General features: G+C 41.2%; 2 protein-coding genes across 3 annotated transcripts in view; both read left to right on the top strand.

Annotated features, from left to right (window-relative positions):
- The window catches only part of tfpia (tissue factor pathway inhibitor a), a 56076-nt gene extending 39300 nt beyond the window's left edge, over positions 1-16776 (top strand). For both annotated transcript variants that reach the window (XM_046363838.1, XM_046363837.1), the window contains exons 3-6: positions 12351-12527; positions 13294-13395; positions 14376-14570; positions 14912-16776. In XM_046363838.1, the coding sequence (XP_046219794.1) occupies positions 12351-12527; positions 13294-13395; positions 14376-14570; positions 14912-14982 (545 nt within the window). In that variant the 3' untranslated portion in view covers positions 14983-16776. The remainder of the gene's footprint in view (positions 1-12350; positions 12528-13293; positions 13396-14375; positions 14571-14911) is intronic.
- Positions 16777-19668: 2892 nt separating this feature from the next.
- LOC124044237 (calcitonin gene-related peptide type 1 receptor-like) overlaps positions 19669-22011 on the top strand; it is a 41877-nt gene continuing 39534 nt past the window's right edge. The window contains exon 1 of the mRNA XM_046363835.1: positions 19669-19899. The gene's annotated coding sequence lies outside the window, so the exon portion shown is untranslated. The remainder of the gene's footprint in view (positions 19900-22011) is intronic.

The raw sequence follows: 22011 nt of genomic DNA, 5'->3' as shown, positions 1-22011 counted from the left end.
AAGTCTTAAAAGGAAAATGTTAAACTAATAGGAACACCATTTCAGTAATGACAATTCATTTACCTTTTACCTAATCAATCTGTCTGCTCTCCACAAATTTCTGTAAATTCAGACAATGGATAATGATAATGATGATGATAATGATGATGATAATGGATTTATACAACACTTCTCCAGGTGTTCATTGCATTTTATGGGTAAAACTCACTTCATTAAGTAGGCTCAAGGCCTTAGTCATAAAGTCACACACTGTTCCAAGCTTGTGGCAAGGCATTGTTGTCATCTTAAACTGCCAAAGAGGACAAAGAATAATGGAATTACTTTGCGAAGCCCACGGCTCATTTTGTTGGCTGTGAGCTCCGTGGCAGAGGACAGAGGACCATATCTCATTACCCCTACTGTGTCAGGGCATTATATGTCACAGAGGTCCCTGCCCTCCTTCCACTCTGGTGCCCCCACCTCTAACACCCTATCACACAAACAGGCTGAACAATGAGAGTTTAGAATAATGGAGCCCTATGTAGATCACAGCTGTAGTGCAGAGCTCCCATTTTTTCACTTGCGCCTGGAAATTCCAACGTACACTTACTCAGCTCTACCAGTTCAGGCCCCTAATCACTATAGACGTTTTGTGTGGGAGGCTCGTCAAAACTTAGACTGTCAACTGTAAACGACCCGTAACCATTTTTACATTGCCAACGCTACCAACACTGTCACACCATCAGAGATACAGGACTAGTCTCAGGTAACACCTCCAACACTACAACACAGTATAATGTCACACCATCAGAGATACAGGACTAGTCTCAGGTAACACCTCCAACACTACAACACAGTGTTATATCACACCATCAGAGATACAGGACTAGTCTCAGGTAACACCTCCAACACTACAACACAGTGTTATATCACACCATCAGAGATACAGGACTAGTCTCAGGTAACACCTCCAACACTACAACACAGTATAATGTCACACCATCAGAGATACAGGACTAGTCTCAGGTAACACCTCCAACACTACAACACAGTGTTATATCACACCATCAGAGATACAGGACTAGTCTCAGGTAACACCTCCAACACTACAACACAGTGTTATATCACACCATCAGAGATACAGGACTAGTCTCAGGTAACACCTCCAACACTACAACACAGTGTTATATCACACCATCAGAGATACAGGACTAGTCTCAGGTAACACCTCCAACACTACAACACAGTGTTATATCACACCATCAGAGATACAGGACTAGTCTCAGGTAACACCTCCAACACTACAACACAGTGTTATATCACACCATCAGAGATACAGGACTAGTCTCAGGTAACACCCCCAACACTACAACACAGTGTTATATCACACCATCAGAGATACAGGACTAGTCTCAGGTAATACCTCCAACACTACAACACAGTATAATGTCACACCATCAGAGATACAGGACTAGTCTCAGGTAACACCTCCAACACTACAACACAGTGTTATATCACACCATCAGAGATACAGGACTAGTCTCAGGTAACACCTCCAACACTACAACACAGTGTTATATCACACCATCAGAGATACAGGACTAGTCTCAGGTAACACCTCCAACACTACAACACAGTGTTATATCACACCATCAGAGATACAGGACTAGTCTCAGGTAATACCTCCAACACTACAACACAGTATAATGTCACACCATCAGAGATACAGGACTAGTCTCAGGTAACACCTCCAACACTACAACACAGTGTTATATCACACCATCAGAGATACAGGACTAGTCTCAGGTAACACCTCCAACATTACAACACAGTGTTATATCACACCATCAGAGATACAGGACTAGTCTCAGGTAACACCTCCAACACTACAACACAGTGTTATATCACACCATCAGAGATACAGGACTAGTCTCAGGTAACACCTCCAACACTACAACACAGTGTTATATCACACCATCAGAGATACAGGACTAGTCTCAGGTAACACCTCCAACACTACAACAGTGTTATATCACACCATCAGAGATACAGGACTAGTCTCAGGTAACACCTCCAACACTACAACACAGTGTTATATCACACCATCAGAGATACAGGACTAGTCTCAGGTAACACCTCCAACACTACAACACAGTGTTATATCACACCATCAGAGATACAGGACTAGTCTCAGGTAACACCTCCAACACTACAACACAGTGTTATATCACACCATCAGAGATACAGGACTAGTCTCAGGTAACACCTCCAACACTACAACACAGTGTTATATCACACCATCAGAGATACAGGACTAGTCTCAGGTAACACCTCCAACACTACAACACAGTGTTATATCACACCATCAGAGATACAGGACTAGTCTCAGGTAACACCTCCAACACTACAACACAGTGTTATATCACACCATCAGAGATACAGGACTAGTCTCAGGTAACACCTCCAACACTACAACACAGTATAATGTCACACCATCAGAGATACAGGACTAGTCTCAGGTAACACCTCCAACACTACAACACAGTGTTATATCACACCATCAGAGATACAGGACTAGTCTCAGGTAACACCTCCAACACTACAACACAGTGTTATATCACACCATCAGAGATACAGGACTAGTCTCAGGTAACACCTCCAACACTACAACACAGTGTTATATCACACCATCAGAGATACAGGACTAGTCTCAGGTAATACCTCCAACACTACAACACAGTGTTATATCACACCATCAGAGATACAGGACTAGTCTCAGGTAACACCTCCAACACTACAACAGTGTTATATCACACCATCAGAGATACAGGACTAGTCTCAGGTAACACCTCCAACACTACAACACAGTGTTATATCACACCATCAGAGATACAGGACTAGTCTCAGGTAACACCTCCAACACTACAACACAGTGTTATATCACACCATCAGAGATACAGGACTAGTCTCAGGTAACACCTCCAACACTACAACACAGTGTTATATCACACCATCAGAGATACAGGACTAGTCTCAGGTAACACCTCCAACACTACAACACAGTATAATGTCACACCATCAGAGATACAGGACTAGTCTCAGGTAACACCTCCAACACTACAACACAGTGTTATATCACACCATCAGAGATACAGGACTAGTCTCAGGTAACACCTCCAACACTACAACACAGTGTTATATCACACCATCAGAGATACAGGACTAGTCTCAGGTAACACTTCCAACACTACAACACAGTATAATGTCACACCATCAGAGATACAGGACTAGTCTCAGGTAACACCTCCAACACTACAACAGTGTTATATCACACCATCAGAGATACAGGACTAGTCTCAGGTAACACCTCCAACACTACAACACAGTGTTATATCACACCATCAGAGATACAGGACTACAACACAGTATCACACCATCAGAGATAAGGACACCTCCAACACTACAACAGTGTTATATCACACCATCAGAGATACAGGACTAGTCTCAGGTAACACCTCCAACACTACAACACAGTGTTATATCACACCATCAGAGATACAGGACTAGTCTCAGGTAACACCTCCAACACTACAACAGTGTTATATCACACCATCAGAGATACAGGACTAGTCTCAGGTAACACCTCCAACACTACAAACAGTGTTATATCACACCATCAGAGATACAGGACTAGTCTCAGGTAACACCTCCAACACTACAACACAGTGTTATATCACACCATCAGAGATACAGGACTAGTCTCAGGTAACACCTCCAACACTACAACACAGTGTTATATCACACCATCAGAGATACAGGACTAGTCTCAGGTAACACCTCCAACACTACAACACAGTGTTATATCACACCATCAGAGATACAGGACTAGTCTCAGGTAACACCTCCAACACTACAACACAGTGTTATATCACACCATCAGAGATACAGGACTAGTCTCAGGTAACACCTCCAACACCTCCAACACTACAACACAGTGTTATATCACACCATCAGAGATACAGGACTAGTCTCAGGTAACACCTCCAACACTACAACACAGTGTTATATCACACCATCAGAGATACAGGACTAGTCTCAGGTAACACCTCCAACACTACAACACAGTGTTATATCACACCATCAGAGATACAGGACTAGTCTCAGGTAACACCTCCAACACTACAACACAGTGTTATATCACACCATCAGAGATACAGGACTAGTCTCAGGTAACACCTCCAACACTACAACACAGTGTTATATCACACCATCAGAGATACAGGACTAGTCTTCAGACAAGGGAACATCCTTAGTCAATGGGAGTGTCAACACGTCAGATGGTGTCAGTGTCAAGGCTTAACTCTGTTTTATTTCTAGCTTGTAAAACTCTTAATTCCTCTTTTAAAGGATAACTTCTCTATCAGTCAGTCCTGATGAAGCTGAGGCCTTGTTGTGGGATACATTAGAGGATGAATGGCTCCATCTAGTGGCCATTAGTTTTAAATGCCTCTGTAACAGAATACAATGAGACAATTGGAATAGTATTGAAATGCATCCATCCTGCCTCCCTCCCTCCCTCATGGATCTGTCATGACTGGATTGTCGTAAGCAAGCTTTCCACCGCATTGCTTTCATCATTTATGTCATGCCAGATCAATACTTACTTCAAGGATAGGAGGAGGGAAGGATGTATTGTCCTTTGTGACTCAGTCGGTAGACCTTGACGTTTGACTCCATTCCATTAATTACATTCCAGACAGTACAATGAGCCCGTCGTCCTCCAGCTCCTCCCACCAGATTCCTCTGATTTTTATAGATATATATATACCAGTGAGCACACCCCTCACATTTTTGTAAATATTTGAGTATATCTTTTCATGTGACAACACTGAAGAAATGACACTTTGCTACAATGTAAAGTAGTGAGTGTACAGCTTGTATAACACTGTAAATTTGCTGTCCCCTCAAAATAACTCAACACACAGCTATTAATGTCTAAACCGCTGGCAACAAAAGTGAGTACACCCCTATGTGAAAATGTCCAAATTGGCCCCAACGTGTCAATATTTTGTGTGGCCACCATCATTTTCCAGCACTGCCTTAACCCTCTTGGGCATGGAGTTCACCAGAGCTTCACAGGTTGCCACTGGAGTCCTCTTCCACTCCTCCATGGCGACATCACAGAGCTGGTGGATGTTAGAGACCTTGCACTCCTCCACCTTCCGTTTGAGGATGCCCCACAGATGCTCAATAGGGTTTAGGTCTGGAGACATGCTTGGCCAGTCCATCACCTTTACCCTCAGCTTCTTTAGCAAGGCAGTGGTCGTCTTGGAGGTGTGTTTGGGGTCGTTATCATGTTGGAATACTGCCCTGCGGCCCAGTCTCCGAAGGGAGGGGATCATGCTCTGCTTCAGTATGTCACAGTACATGTTGGCATTCATGGTTCCCTCAATGAACTGTAGCTTCCCAGTGCTGGCAGCACTCATGCAGCCCCAGACCATGACACTCCCACCACCATGCTTGATTGTAGGCAAGACACACTTGTCTTTGTACTCCTCACCTGGTTGCTGCCACACACGCTTGACACCATCTGAACCAAATAAGTTTATCTTGGTCTCATCAGACCACAGGACATGGTTCCAGTAATCCATGTCCTCAGCCTGCTTGTCTTCAGCCATGCAGACCAATTTGATGCAGTGTACGGCGTATGGTCTGAGCACTGACAGGCTGACACCCCACCCCTTCAACCTCTGCAGCAATGCTGGCAGCACTCATACATCTATTTCCGAAAGACAACCTCTGGATATGACGCTGAGCACGTGCACTCAACTTATTTGGTCGACCATGGCGAGGCCTGTTCTGAGTGGAACCTGTCCAGTTAAATTGCTGTATGGTCTTGGCCACCATAAGAACACCTGCTCTGTCCATGACATAGACTGACCAGGCGAATCCAGGTGAAAGCAGCCCCAGACCATTATTACTCATCCACCAAACTTTACAGTTGGCACTATGCATTGGATCAGGTTGTGTTCTCACCATCAGAGATACAGGACTACTCTCAGGTAACACCAGATAGTGAAGCACTCCAGAGAACGCGTTTCCACTGATCTGAGTCCAATGACGGTAAGCTTCACACCACTCCAGCCGACGCTTGGCATTGCGCATGGTGATCTTAGGCTTGTGTGCGGCTGCTCGGCCATGGAAACCCATTTCATGAAGCTCCCGACGAACAGTTATTGTTCTGACGCTGCCTCCGGAGACAGTTTGAAACCCGGTAGTGAGTGCTGCAATCAAGGACAGACGATTTTTAAGCGCTACGCAATTCAGAGGAGGGTCCCGTTCTTTGAGCTTATGTGGCCTACCACTTCGCGGCTCAGCCTTTGTTGCTCCTAGATGTTTCCACTTCACAATAACAGAGTTTACAGATTAACATGGGCAGCTCTAGCAGGGCAGATTAACTGACTTGTCCACATTGAAAGTCACTGAGCTCTTCAGTAAGGCCATTCTACTGACAATGTTTGTCTATTTATTTTATTTTATTTATTTCACCTTTATTTAACCAGGTAGGCTAGTTGAGAACAAGTTCTCATTTGCAACTGCGACCTGGCCAAGATAAAGCATAGCAGTGTGAACATACAACACAGAGTTACACATGGAGTAAACAATTAACAAGTCAATAACACAGTAGAAAAAAATGGTCCGTTTATATACAATGTGTGCAAAAGGCATGAGGAGGTAGGCGAATAATACAATTTTGCAGATTAACACTGGAGTGATAAATGATCAGATGGTCATGTACAGGTAGAGATATTGGTGTGCAAAAGAGTAGAAAAGTAAATAAATAAAAAACAGTGTAAAAACAGTATGGGAATGAGGTAGGTGAAAATGGGTGGGCTATTTACCAATAGACTGTACAGCTGCAGCGATCGGTTAGCTGCTCGGATAGCTGATGTTTGAAGTTGGTGAGGGAGATAAAAGTCTCCAACTTCAGCGATTTTTGCAGTTCGTTCCAGTCACAGGCAGCAGAGTACTGGAACGAAAGGCGGCCAAATGAGGTGTTGGCTTTAGGGATGATCAGTGAGATACACCTGCTGGAGCGCGTGCTACGGATGGGTGTTGCCATCGTGACCAGTGAACTGAGATAAGGCGGAGCTTTACCTAGCATGGACTTGTAGATGACCTGGAGCCAGTGGGACTGGCGACGAATATGTAGTGAGGGCCAGCCGACTAGAGCATACAAGTCGCAGTGGTGGGTGGTATAAGGTGCTTTAGTGACAAAACGGATGGCACTGTGATAGACTGCATCCAGTTTGCTGAGTAGAGTGTTGGAAGCCATTTTGTAGATGACATCGCCGAAGTCGAGGATCGGTAGGATAGTCAGTTTTACTAAGGGTAAGCTTGGCGGCGTGAGTGAAGGAGGCTTTGTTGCGGAATAGAAAGCCGGCTCTTGATTTGATTTTCGATTGGAGATGTTTGATGTGAGTCTGGAAGGAGAGTTTGCAGTCTAGCCAGACACCTAGGTACTTATAGATGTCCACATATTCAAGGTTGGAACCATCCAGGGTGGTGATGCTAGTCGGGCATGCGGGTGTAGGCAGCGATCGGTTAAAAAGCATGCATTTGGTTTTACTCGTGTTTAAGAGCAGTTGGAGGCCACGGAAGGAGTGCTGTATGGCATTGAAGCTCGTTTGGAGGTTAGATAGCACAGTGTCCAATGACGGGCCGAAAGTATATAGAATGGTGTCGTCTGCGTAGAGGTGGATCAGGGAATCGCCCGCAGCAAGAGCAACATCATTGATATATACAGAGAAAAGAGTCGGCCCGAGAATTGAACCCTGTGGCACCCCCACTGCCAGAGGACCGGAGAGCATGCCCTCCGATTTGACACACTGAACTCTGTCTGCAAAGTAATTGGTGAACCAGGCAAGGCAGTCATCCGAAAAACCGAGGCCATTGAGTCTGCCGATAAGAATATGGTGATTGACAGAGTCGAAAGCCTTGGCGAGGTCGATGAAGACGGCTGCACAGTACTGTCTTTTATCGATGGCGGTTATGATATCGTTTAGTACCTTGAGTGTGGCTGAGGTGCACCCGTGACCGGCTCGGAAACCAGATTGCACAGCGGAGAAGGTACGGTGGGATTCGAGATGGTCAGTGACCTGTTTGTTGACTTGGCTTTCGAAGACCTTAGATATGCAGGGAAGGATGGATATAGGTCTATAACAGTTTGGGTCCAGGGTGTCTCCCCCTTTGAAGAGGGGGATGACTGCGGCAGCTTTCCAATCCTTGGGGATCTCAGACGATATGAAAGAGAGGTTGAACAGGCTGGTAATAGGGGTTGCGACAATGGCGGCAGATAGTTTCAGAAATAGAGGGTCCAGATTGTCAAGCCCAACTGATTTGTACGGGTCCAGGTTTTGCAGCTCTTTCAGAACATCTGCTATCTGGATTTGAGTAAAGGAGAACCTGGAGAGGCTTGGGCGAGGAGCTGCGGGGTGGGCGGAGCTGTTGGCCGAGTTTGGAGTAGCCAGGCGGAAGGCATGGCCAGCCGTTGAGAAGTGCTTATTGAAGTTTTCGATAATCATGGATTTATCGGTGGAGACCGTGTTACCTAGCCTCAGTGCAGTGGGCAGCTGGGAGGAGGTGCTCTTGTTCTCCATGGACTTCACAGTGTCCCAGAACTTTTTGGAGTTGGAGCTACAGGATGCAAACTTCTGCCTGAAGAAGCTGGCCTTAGCTTTCCTGACTGACTGAGTGTATTGGTTCCTGACTTCCCTGAACAGTTGCATATCACGGGGGCTATTCGATGCTATTGCAGTCCGCCACAGGATGATTTTGTGCTGGTCGAGGGCGGTCAGGTCTGGAATGAACCAAGGGCTGTATCTGTTCTTGGTTCTGCATTTTTTGAACGGAGCATGCTTATCTAAAATGGTGAGGAAGTTACTTTAAAAAAATGACCAGGCATCCTCAACTGACGGGATGAGGTCAATGTCCTTCCAGGATACCCGGGCCAGGTCGATTAGAAAGGCCTGCTCACAGAAGTGTTTTAGGGAGCGTTTGACAGTGATGAGGGGTGGTCGTTTGACTGCGGCTCCGTGGCGGATACAGGCAATGAGGCAGTGATCGCAGAGATCCTGGTTGAAGACAGCGGAGGTATATTTGGAGGGCCAGTTGGTCAGGATGACGTCTATGATGGTGCCCTTGTTTACAGAGTTAGGGTTGTACCTGGTGGGTTCCTTGAAGATTGCACAGCTGTGTGCTCAATTTTATACACCTGTCAGCAATGGGTGTATCCAAATCCACTAATAATTCCACATACTTACATATATACACTGCTCAAAAAAATAAAGGGAACACTAAAATAACACATCCTAGATCTGAATGAATGAAATATATTCTTATTAAACACTTTTTTCTTTACATAGTTGAATTTGCTGACAACAAAATCACACAAAAATGATCAATGGAAATCAAATATCAACCTATGGAGGTCTGGATTTGGAGTCACACTCAAAATTAAAGTGGAAAACCACACTACAGGCTGATCCAACTTTGATGTGATGTCCTTAAAACAAGTCAAAATTATGCTCAGTAGTGTGTGTGGCCTCCACGTGCCTGTATGACCTCCCTACAACGCCTGGGCATGCTCCTGATGACTTGGTCTGAGGATCTCATCTCTGTACCAATGGCAGTCAGGCTACCTCTGGCGAGCACATGGAGGGCTGTGCAGCCCCCCAAAGAAATGCCACCCCACACCATGACTGACCCACCGCCAAACTGGTCATGCTGGAGGATGTTGCAGGCAGCAGAATGTTCTCCACGGCGTCTCCAGACTCTGTCACGTCTGCCACGTTCTCAGTGTGAACCTGCTTTCATCTGTGAAGAGCACAGTGCGAATTTGCCAATCTTGGTGTTCTCTGGCAAATGCCAAACATCCTGCACGGTGTTGGGCTATAAGCACAACCCCCACCTGTGGACGTCGGGCCCTCATACCACCCTCATGGAGTCTGTTTCTGACTGTTTGAGCAGACACATGCACATTTGTGGCCTGCTGGAGGTCATTTTGCAGGGCTCTGGCAGTGCTCCTCCTGCTCCTCCTTGCACAAAGGCGGAGGTAGCGGTCCTGCTGCTGGGTTGTTGCCCTCCTACGGCCTCCTCCACGTCTCCTGATGTACTGGGCCTGTCTTCTGGTAGAGCCTCCATGCTCTGGAAACTACACTGACAGACACAGCAAACCTTCTTGCCACATCTCGCATTGATGTGCCATCCTGGATGAGCCGCACTGCTTGAGCAACTTGTTTGGGTTGTAGACTCCGTCTCATGCTACCACTAGAGTGAAAGCACCGCCAGCATTCAAAAGTGACCAAAACATCAGCCAGGAAGCATAGGAACTGAGAAGTGGTCTGTGGTTATCACCTGCAGAACCACTCCTTTATTGTGGGTTTCTTACTAATTGCCTATAATTTCCACCTCTTGTCTATCCCATTTGCATAACAGCATGTGCAATTTATTGTCAATCAGTGTTGCTTCCTAAGTGGACAGTTTGATTTCACAGAAGTGTGATTGATTTGGAGTTACATTGTGTTGTTTAAGTGTTCCCTTTATTTTTTTGAGCAGTATATATTACAGGTCCGTGAGAGCCGGAAATCTTGCGTGTTTGTAGGTGACCAAATACTTATTTTCCACCATAATTTGCAAATAAATTCATAAAAAATCCTACAATGTGATTTTCTGGATTTTCTTTTCTCATTTTATCTGTCATAGTTGAAGTGTACCTATGATGAAAATTACAGGCCTCTCTCATCTTTTTAAGTGGCAGAACTTGCACAATTGGTGGCTGACTAAATACTTTTTTTGCCCCACTGTATATAGGAGTATTAGAACAGGGCCGTAATGTATTGGACAACTCCTTTCACCTGGAAAATTCCAGTATGTCATGTTGGACAGCAGCCATAACCTTGAAAGACAGAGGGACATATTATTCTGATTGGTCACCAGTAATTCACCACCATAACACTGATAGCTTTTTCCAACTTAGATGCCTTTCAGTTGAATCACTGGTTTGAATCATTCAACGGGCTGGGCTGGGTCACACAAACACAAAGGATGTCATAAGGTGAACGCACCAATTTGTAAGTCGCTCTGGATAAGAGCGTCTGCTAAATGACTTAAATGTAATGTAAATGGAAAAAAGTCTCTCCTTTCAGGTAGTGTTGCTGTTAAAGTCAAGTCATTCTCTCTGACATGCTTTAACACAGTCTGGTAAAAGTAGTGTTTAGAAATGAAAAAGGACTTGATATTTGGTGGCAAAGGGATAAACAGTAGGATACAATATATAATTATTCACAACATATTTGAGGATGACAGTTATTAGTTTGTCTCAGACTCTTCTAGAACTCAGAGAGGCTGAGGTATTAAGTACAGCTTTAATTACAGCATCTATATATTCATGACCTCTTCATTTTTGTGATGTCTCGCCCGATAATGGACGGCCACTTGACGGAAATATTTCTATTAATTTGAGAGGAGAAAAAAAAGCAATATTATAGCCATGAAGTGTCAGGATATGAAGTTTATTTTATCTACTGGGGCATGGCCCTGGACAAGTCATGTGTCCTATATATGGGGCGACATGAAATCAATCACCCCTCTAGATGACATCTACACCAGTCTCAACGTCAGTGAAGAGGCGAGTTCCTCTGTCCCGTGTCTGTGTTCTTTTGCCCATCTTAATCTTTTATTTTTATTGGCAGGTCTGAGATATGGCTTTTTCTTTGCAACTCTGCCTAGAAGGCCAGCATCTTCACTGTTGACGTTGAGACTGGTGTTTTGCGGGTACTATTTAATGAAGCTGCCAGTCGAGGACTTGTGAGGTGTCTGTTTCTCAAACTCCCTATCCATTCATAACTAACTGTGTCAGCAGCCGACCTTCTATCTTCCTCCATGCCTGAGTGTGTTCTCTCTCTTTCCACCTCCTCCCCCTCTCATCATATTTTCTGTCAGTGTCTCTAGCTCTCCAGAGTGTTAGTGCCACCTCTTTCTCTATTATTCACAGTTTGCCTGGAAGTCAATTTACTGGTCCAAGGGTAGATTGCAGTGTAGTGTAGATTGTATTTGACTTAGGGGAACAGGAAGCCTATCTCCCATACTGTACTTTTTTCAACATTTCCTGCTGTCATCTCTTCAAATGACTCAGTAGCTGGTACTCATTTCTCCTCTTTTCAGTATCTCAATAATGTTCTCTCTCTCCCTCCATCTGTCTCTAGTTGACAAGAGTCCCTGTCACCTGGAGGAGGCTCAATAATGTTCTCCCCTTTTCATTATCTCAATAATGTTATCTCTCTCTTCCCTCTTTCTCCATCTGTTTCTAGTTGACAAGAGTCCCTGTCACCTGGAGGAGGCTCCGGGGCCATGTCGAGGTCTGGTAACTCGCTACTTATTTGACAACCAGAGCCAGGAGTGCAAGCACTTCTACTATGGAGGCTGCTTCGGCAATGCCAACAACTTCAAGAGTATGAAAGAGTGCCAGGCTAGATGCCAGAACCCAGGTAGTCCAAAAGAGACCAACCAACCATAGGCCTTTTCTTACAAGCACTGACTTTGCTGGAAGCTACTTTATTGAGGAAAAATGTACTTTCTATGGCTTTCTATAGCTAGGTTGTCTCACCTAGCTATATTAAGATGAACACATTAATTCCTAAGTCACTCTGGATAAGAGAGTCTGCTTAATGACTAACATGTAAATGTGCCTTAAACGTTTGCTGTGTGTAGTTATAGAGTTATACCTCTTTGAAAGCCCAAATACTCACGTGTTTGCTGCAGTGGATGTTGTGAATATTGCACTTACTTCAAAATGATCTTGTTGACTGACCATCGTCATGTTTCACCTTCATTTTACATTTTTTATTTTTTTATTTTAGCATATTCAATTGTTTTAGACATAGGCCTGATTTTGAATTTATTTACATTCATTGACTGCATTTTGTACCCCCAAAATTACCAATATATTTTTCTACAGAGGACCAAACAATGTAAGAAAAAAATGGATGATAACTCCAAAATAATTACCTTGTCATTGTGTATCAGAATCCTTAATCCATCTTCCTTGGGCTCAAAATAATTGTTCTCTTCATCCATCCTGAGTCCATAAGGATAACAACTTCTCTATGCTGTATGTTAATATTATAATGCTACTTCCTTGGTAAACAGGTTTTAACAACAGATTAGTACACTGCTTGTATTATAGTACATTTCTATTAAATGCAGTAACATATTATGGAATTAAACTCTAACCTTGCTTTGGTTTCATTGCAGAAAACCCCACTGTGGCCCTTAAATTGGATGTGGCCCCTAAATTGGAGGTCACCGTCCCAGAACCCCATAGCCAGCCTAGTGTGCAGTCTCTCAAAGTAACTGGTAAGACAACAATGTTTATGTATTTTGAGTTCATGTTTGTATCATCTTTATTTATTCAACCAACCCTGTACCCATGTGGATCTGTCAATGCTGGGAACACTACTGTATTGCTCCAGGCTCTTGGCAGCCCCTCGTGGTGGTGTGATGTCACTCCCTTTAACTACAGTATCACAACTACTAATACTGTGAGGCGCTTTGCACATGGGCAATAGAACTATCACAAACACCAGGCCACAGGAAGCACAGTAATTCAGGAAAGCAGTCGTTTGTCATGTGTACTACGGCAACTACAAGGTAGGTAAGAGAGAGACAGTAATTTTACATGCGCCATCTCAGAAATAGTTTAGCTGCTGGTAAACACACTACAACGTATAAAGGCAGCATATTGCCCACAATACCTCCTCCCTTCTCCTCCTTCCATGTGACATTGATTCACTGCTATTAAAATGGGAGTGTACAAGGTATGAGGAGGAGTTAGTGCTCAGAAACACCCGTGTCTGGTACAGAGGTCACATCGCAGTACATTGGGAGCAGGGGAGTCTTTGGCCATCACTCAGTCACGGACAAGTAGTTGTGATTCATGTTACAGAATTCCACCCATGTCAGTGAATCCAGTGCAGGAGAGTCTCTGTACACGTGGTTGTCATTCCAGTCAAGTGATATAGGAGATCTTCAGTACTCCCTTAACCAAAGGCTGACATTCAGTTCATGTTTTCTTCTCCGCAGTTTGACGCTTGATGTGGTATTGAGGTGATGAAAATTAAGTTCCCTTTGTTATGGTACAAGGTAATAGTAGTAGCAGTAGGTTCTACTCGTCACTTTAACAGTAGATTTCCAAGAACTTCACATCAGGCTTTTAGAGAAGTATGTTCTATCAGAACTAAACTGCAGATGTAGCCTAGATACTACTCTTTTACAACATGACTTGTGCTATTAGCACGTCATTTCATCTTACAATTGCTTCTGTGCATTTCTTTCAGACTTCAATCCTCCGGACTTGTGTCTCAGTCCCATTGACAAGGGCACAACATGTGATGGAGAGGAGAGAACTGAGAGGAGATACGTGTACAACCCCAAGACAAAGAGGTGTCAGTCGTTGCGCTACAATGGCTGCGGGGGCAACAAGAACAACTTTGTCCACAAGAGACACTGCATGAAGATGTGTATGAAGCCAGGTAAGATCCAAGTTATCTGTTATCTCCAACACCAGCCCTATAGAGCTACCTGGGGTTGCAGGCTTTTGTTCCATCCCCAGCATTAACACACCTGATTCAAATGATCAATATCCAGACTGAAGACTTATAATTAGTTGTATTATTTGAAACAGGTGTGTCCGTACTGCACTTGTTCCATCCGTATGTCTTTAATAAAAAAAAAAAATTGAAACAAATCAATTGAATTAACAGTGTTTTTGTAAATTAACAGTTAAGATATGAATTGAATTCAATGTTCATTTTTAGACTAGTGCCCTGGAGAAGTGTTTAAACATAACTAATTTGTGCTGTTTCATTTTCAGATCACCATCACAAAGGGAAGGTCATTCGTATAAAGAAGAAGAACAGCAACATCTTGTTTCGATCTGTCTAAATCAAGGCTTCATATTAAACCCTTCCTACATCTCATTAAACACTTCCTACTTCCTATTAAGCCCTTCCTACTTCATATTAAACCCTTCCTACTTCTCATTAAACCCTTCCTACTTCCTATTAATATGAAACCCTTCCTACTTCCTATTAAACCCTTCCTACTTCCTATTAAACCCTTCCTACTTCCTATTAAACCCTTCCTACTTCCTATTAATATGAAACCGTTCCTACTTCTCATTAAACCCTTCCTACTTCCTATTAAACCCTTCCTACTTCCTATTAATATTAAACTGTTCCTACTTCTCATTCAACTCTTCCTACTTCATATTAAACCCTTCCTACTTCCTATTAATATTAAACCCTTCCTACTTCCTATTAAACCCTTCCTACTTCCTATTAAATGCTTCCTACTTCCTATGAATATGAAACCCTTCCTACTTCTTATTAAACCCTTCCTACTTCCTATTAAACCCTTCCTACTTCCTATTAATATTAAACCGTTCCTACTTCCTATTAAACCCTTCCTACTTCCTATTAAACCCTTCCTACTTCCTATTAATATGAAACCCTTCCTACTTCCTATTAAACCCTTCCTACTTCCTATTAATATTAAACCGTTCCTACTTCCTATTAAACCCTTCCTACTTCTTATTAAGCCCTTCCTACTTCCTATTAATATGAAACCCTTCCTACTTCTTATTAAACCCTTCCTACTAATATTAAACCCTTCCTATTAATGTTAAACCCTTCCTACTTCCGTTTAATATTAAACCCTTCCAACTTCTTATTAAACCCTTCCTACTAATATTAAACCCTTCCTATTAATGTTAAACCCTTCCTACTTCCTATTAATATTAAACCCTTCCTACTTCTTATTAAACCCTTCCTACTTCCTATTAATATTAAACCCTTCCTACTTCCTATTAAACCCGTCCTACTTCCTATTAAACCCTTCCTACTTCCTATTAAACCCTTCCTACTTCCTATTAATATTAAACCCTTCCTACTTCTTATTAAACCCTTCCTACTTCCTATTAATATTAAACCCTTTCTTCCTATTAATATTAAACCCTTCCTACTTCCTATTAAACCCTTCCTACTTCCTATTAATTAAACCCTTCCTACTTCCTATTAAACCCTTCCTACTTCCTATTAATATTAAACCCTTCCTACTTCCTATTAAACCCTTCCTACTTCCTATTAATATGAAACCCTTCCTACTTCCTATTAAACCCTTCCTACTTCCTATTAATATTAAACCCTTCCTACTTCCTATTAAACCATTCCTACTTCCTATTAAACCCTTCCTACTTCCTATTAATTAAACCCTTCCTACTTCCTATTAATATAAACCCTTCCTACTTCCTATTAAACCCTTTCCTACTTCCTATTAATATGAAACCCTTCCTACTTCCTATTAAACCCTTCCTACTTCCTATTAATATGAAACCCTTCCTACATACACTACTTTTGAATGAGTCTTTCTTTATATCATTCTTATTTGACTTTGGTATGTCCTTGTAGTCTTGCAGCAATTGTATCAAAGGCTTATTTTGGCCTATTGTGTAATGTTGTATTGCTCATTGTAACCTTTTAACACTTTGTAAGAAGATGTTTTTAGTAATATCACAATTGTATACATTTTTTACTGTCACATACCAAATACCAGTATATAATTGTATTTGTTTTTCTTCCTGAGGACACCAGACAAGTTGTTTTATTGACAAATGATGAACATTCATTATCCCAAAAGCACTGTACATGTAATATCATACAATAAATTACATTATCTGTATCAAATGCTGTACATTACTTATATCAATTACTGTACATTATCTATATCAATTACTGTACATTATCTATATCAATTACTGTACATTATCTATATCAATTACTGTACATTATCTATATCAATTACTGTACATTAGCTATATCAATTACAGTACATTATCTATATCAATTACAGTACATTATATATATCAAGTACTGTACATTATCTATATCAATTACAGTACATTATCTATATCAATTACTGTACATTAGCTATATCAAGTACTGTACATTATCTATATCAATTACTGTACATTATATCAATTACTGTACATTAGCTATATCAAGTACTGTACATTATCTATATCAATTACAGTACATTAGCTATATCAAGTACTGTACATTATCTATATCAAGTACTGTACATTATCTATATCAAGTACTGTACATTATCTATATCAATTACTGTACATTATCTATATTAAGTACTGTACATTATCTATATCAATTACTGTACATTATCTATATCAATTACTGTACATTATCTATATCAATTACTGTACATTATCTATATAATTATCTATACTGTACATTATTATATATCTGTACATTACTCAATTACTACATTATCTATATCAATTACTGTACATTATCTATATCAATTACAGTACATTATCTATATCAAGTACTGTACATTATCTATATCAATTACTGTACATTATCTATATCAATTACTGTACATTATCTATATCAATTACTGTACATTATCTATATCAAGTACTGTACATTATCTATATCAATTGCTGTACATTATCTATATCAAGTACTGTACATTATCTATATCAATTACTGTACATTATCTATATCAATTACTGTACATTATCTATATCAAGTACTGTACATTATCTATATCAAGTACTGTACATTATCTATATCAATTACTGTACATTATCTATATCAATTACTGTACATGATCTGTTTATTTGACCCATTCATGTGAGTAATGTCTTTTTCCATGGTATTTGTTTTACCCCGGTGAAAACAACATATCAGCAACCCATTTGAGACTACATTTAATTTGGCATAGTCATCAACATTGCAATTTTGTGCATATGTTAATTCTGTTCCAAGTCCCCTTTCACATTGAAGTACAGCAGGCTATTGGAATTGACTCCACTGATAGTGCATCACTGAGACACAGGGGGGCAGTGTTGTATTATCATGACGGTTCTAACGTTTTCCATAATGGCCTTCACTTGAATGATATATGACTGCAAATTGACAAATGACCTATTCGTTTGTTGGGAATTTCTCTGAAATCATAGCCTACATTCATATTGTTTTATAATGTATTGACCTCTATAGATTATAAATGAGACCATGTCCAAAACAGTTTTCGAGATGTGACACTATTCTTCCAGGAGAAATACCGTTTGGTGGAAAACGCAGGTGCTGCTCCAGGATCTCCCATTAGTGTTCAATTGGGTTGAGATCTGGTGACTGAGACGGGCCATGACATACGGTTTACATCGTTTCCATGCTCATCACACCATTCAGTTAAAACTCATGCTCTGTGGATGGGGGCATTGTCATACTATGGGGGCATATTCATGGTAGCCAAAAGTACGGCCTGCCCAGTATTTTTTACACATGACCCTAGGCATGATGGATGTTAATTGCTTAATTAACTCAGAAACCACACATGTGTGGAAGCACCCGCATTCACCACACTTTGTATCCCTCATTTACTCAAGTGTTTAAATGATTTGGACAGTTCAAATCAAACTTTATTTGTCACATGTTTCGAATACAAGTGTGGACTTTACCGTGAAATGCTTACTTACAAGCCCTTAACCAACAGTGCAGTTCAAGAAAGAGTTAAGAATATATTGACCAAATAAACTGAAGTAAAAAATGGTTACCTGTAATGTCAGTCAGTTGACCTACTTATGATAAATAAACCAAGTCTAATAATGAGATGGACTCACAGGTTTGTTAAGCGTAGACAGAGCGAGCTTCTTCCATATGAGAAGACATCGAATTGCAGGAATGTTCCTGTCATTTAGAACCATAAGGAATGTTTACAGCCAATGCATTGGATCAAACTCTGCAGACAGAAACCCAAACAAAAGCGCGTACCTTGAATAAATAACACACATGCACAATGATTACCACACGGGAGGAGACCCATAATCATCTGCGCAATCCACAAAACACACAGCTCAGGTACACACACGACCAACGGACAATGTAACAATAATGGACCCCACCATGGTGAACGAAGGGCACATTCATACAAATACAATCAGGGGGAATAGGGGACACGTGTGTGCAATGAAAGTTCCAGAGGGATCTGTGACAAATACACAAGGTACAATTTGAAATTTGTCCATCAGCAGTTTTCTGTCATGTCAGTCACTGACAGTCACTCAATTAGCCCATATCAGCTAACATGTTTTAGATTGGTAAATTAGTCTAGTGTCCAGCTATCTAAACTTGTAGCTAACATGGTCGAATTATCCACCTGCCCCCCCCCCCCCCCCCCCCCCATTGATTTTGTTAGTCACTCTCACTCAGATATCATATTAAAAACTGCAAACATTTCTCTCCACACTATGGCAAAACGTGTAGAATTGCAGGACATTAACTCAACATTTGTTTTATTTTTATATATCCTGTCAAGAAGAGGTGGGGGGCTAAAATGCTTTGCTGGCAAGGTAGGGTTAACAACATTTCGTGAAAGACCAGTTCTGACTACATGTGTGGGTAAGGATGTGTGTATACAGATGCGCGAGCCACTGCGCCCCCCCCCATGATGATTTCCTAGGTTTTGTGTGCCCCACCCCTGTCAAAGTTCCCATCCCTGGTCTATATCATCTGTGTGGTGGGTTGGTGGGTTCTCCTGAAGAGCTGTAGGCTAATTCGTGATGTAACAGGAAGTAGGCTAATGCGTATGCCTCCCACAAACTGACAGCGGCTCCAGTCCGACACTTTATTCATTGAGTGTTGAAACCCTTTAGGTTTGGTTCACTACCATTGCTGCGGAGTTTGCATTTGTGGGGGAAAAAAAGCTGTCGCTGGAGTGTTTGGTCGGTTAATGTTACTTTCTAAATCGCGGTAGCATTGGATTGTGAACTAATCGCATCAGGTAAGAACCATTCGAATAGTGTATTAATAATGGGAATATTTACATATCTGGTTTAGGATTACTATTTTATTTGTCCACTTATCCATCGATTCCAGTATCGATGCATAAGTAATTTGCTTTTCCTTTTCTAGAATGAATAGCCTATACATATCCAATTCAAGCCCATGATAATCGGAAAGAGTCTGCTGCATTTCTGTCTGGTAAATTTAGACCTAAAACGTGCTTTTTAAAGCTACCTGGATAGATTTCAGTCCACTGTCGACGGGGATAACAATAGACTATTTATTGTATTCTTCCAAAAACAATTGCGCACCGCAGATAGGTTAGGCATTTGCACTATTTTGCATAATTCCATAGTGAACTTATACATACATATATATATATATATATATATATATGTAGGAGAGCTATATATATATATATATATATATATATATATATATATATATATATGTAGGAGAGCTATATATATATATATGTAGGAGAGCTATCGTTATTAACACATCATACACTATTTGTACACATGTACAAACAATGTACTATTTAACCATGTATATATATATATATATATATATACAGTACATGGTTTGTACATGTGTACAAATAGTGTATAATGACTTCCGTCATCATCATACAATTATTGATAATAGCCTATTAATACTTCATCCTTAATTTAGGTTCGTTTTTTGACAGATTTGTTTGATCTATGACAAGGGTTTTCATTTGAAAGGGATTGAAATGATTGGAATATTAAACAAATGCAAGGTAGCCTATAAGTACGTTTTCCTTCCAACATGCTACATAACATGTTTATAGGGAAGACAACACCTGCATTAATACATTTGTATTAACTCTCAGACCCCATTCAAGATGCGTTTTTACAACCTTATATAACCTTTCGAAACTTTAGGCTACAGTGGCACCTAAGTGTTAGGCTACCCACATTTACCTTTTAGGGCACAATGTGGTGGGTAGGTAACCTATAATTCAGACATTATCATGATGACCATGTTAATGTGAAACAAAAAGGATTTCCTGGGCATTCTACAAGTTTATATGTCATATTGCTGTTTGATAATGAGTTGACTGGAGAGTCTAAAGAATGATAATTATTGTATCTTGTAATATCATGAACTGTCTTCAGATGCAAGGGAAATGTTGTTGTTTTTCTCCACAGAAACCGATACCTTTGAAAGCATAACTATATTAATGAAAACATTGATTAAAAAAAACATGAAAGAATAAGCACTGTGCGTTTTTACATTGCGCGGCACATCCAGATGACCTGATTGCTACTGACAGCATTGTAGTGTAAATGTGCCCGCTCTCCTCAGTCATGTGGTCTACCCCAACACTGGTGTTTGGCACTAGTGCCATCTCAAGTTGTTGTTGAATCATCTGCATGGTTATGTAAGCCACAGATTGGACATGATGAAATGTTTTGGGGCAGCTAGAGGGAAGAACGTGATGAATATGATGAGGATGCTCACATTTGGCAGATCTCGTTTATGATACGATGAGGAAGGCGGAGATATGTCTCCACCAAGGAGAGGATAGAGTACACATGAACGAACTCAGAACTGTAGAACATTCAAGTTCATCACCGTTGAGACTTTTTAAAACCTTTCCAGATGCATTTGGCTGACACCATATTTGTCCTCTGCCTCTTTAACCCGTCCATAGATTGCACCCTTTTATCTCACATTCTCAAGTAAAATAACTTATTAAACATCCACAATAACCCACCATCATGAAAAAAATATGACATGAAACAAAAATATTATTGCTTCGCTCAACATTTATGAAATCTCTCATGATTTGTTTGTGTTCCATTTGAAAGCTGAGGAAAAGATGCCGCTTCACTGTGTGGCCTGGAGATATAGGACAGCCAGAGAGTGTTTTCCGGACTGACTGAATACCCCATGAGAAGCAGGCGTGTCTAATAAGTCTACAAGGATTTTCACTCAAAATGCTCAATGGCCAAGTGTTCACAGTAAATACATGAGCTCATATAGTGAAAGGAACCCAAGTACATTTTTGTGTGGGGAGTCTTTGTGTTGAACTGTAAAACATGGGATTTGGATTCCTCCACCGAGCAGTCCTGTGGAGTGG

The sequence above is a fragment of the Oncorhynchus gorbuscha genome, linkage group LG09, assembly GCF_021184085.1.
Source record: "Oncorhynchus gorbuscha isolate QuinsamMale2020 ecotype Even-year linkage group LG09, OgorEven_v1.0, whole genome shotgun sequence".
Lineage (NCBI taxonomy): Eukaryota > Metazoa > Chordata > Actinopteri > Salmoniformes > Salmonidae > Oncorhynchus > Oncorhynchus gorbuscha.
This window is presented reverse-complemented; position numbering and strand designations above follow the sequence as displayed.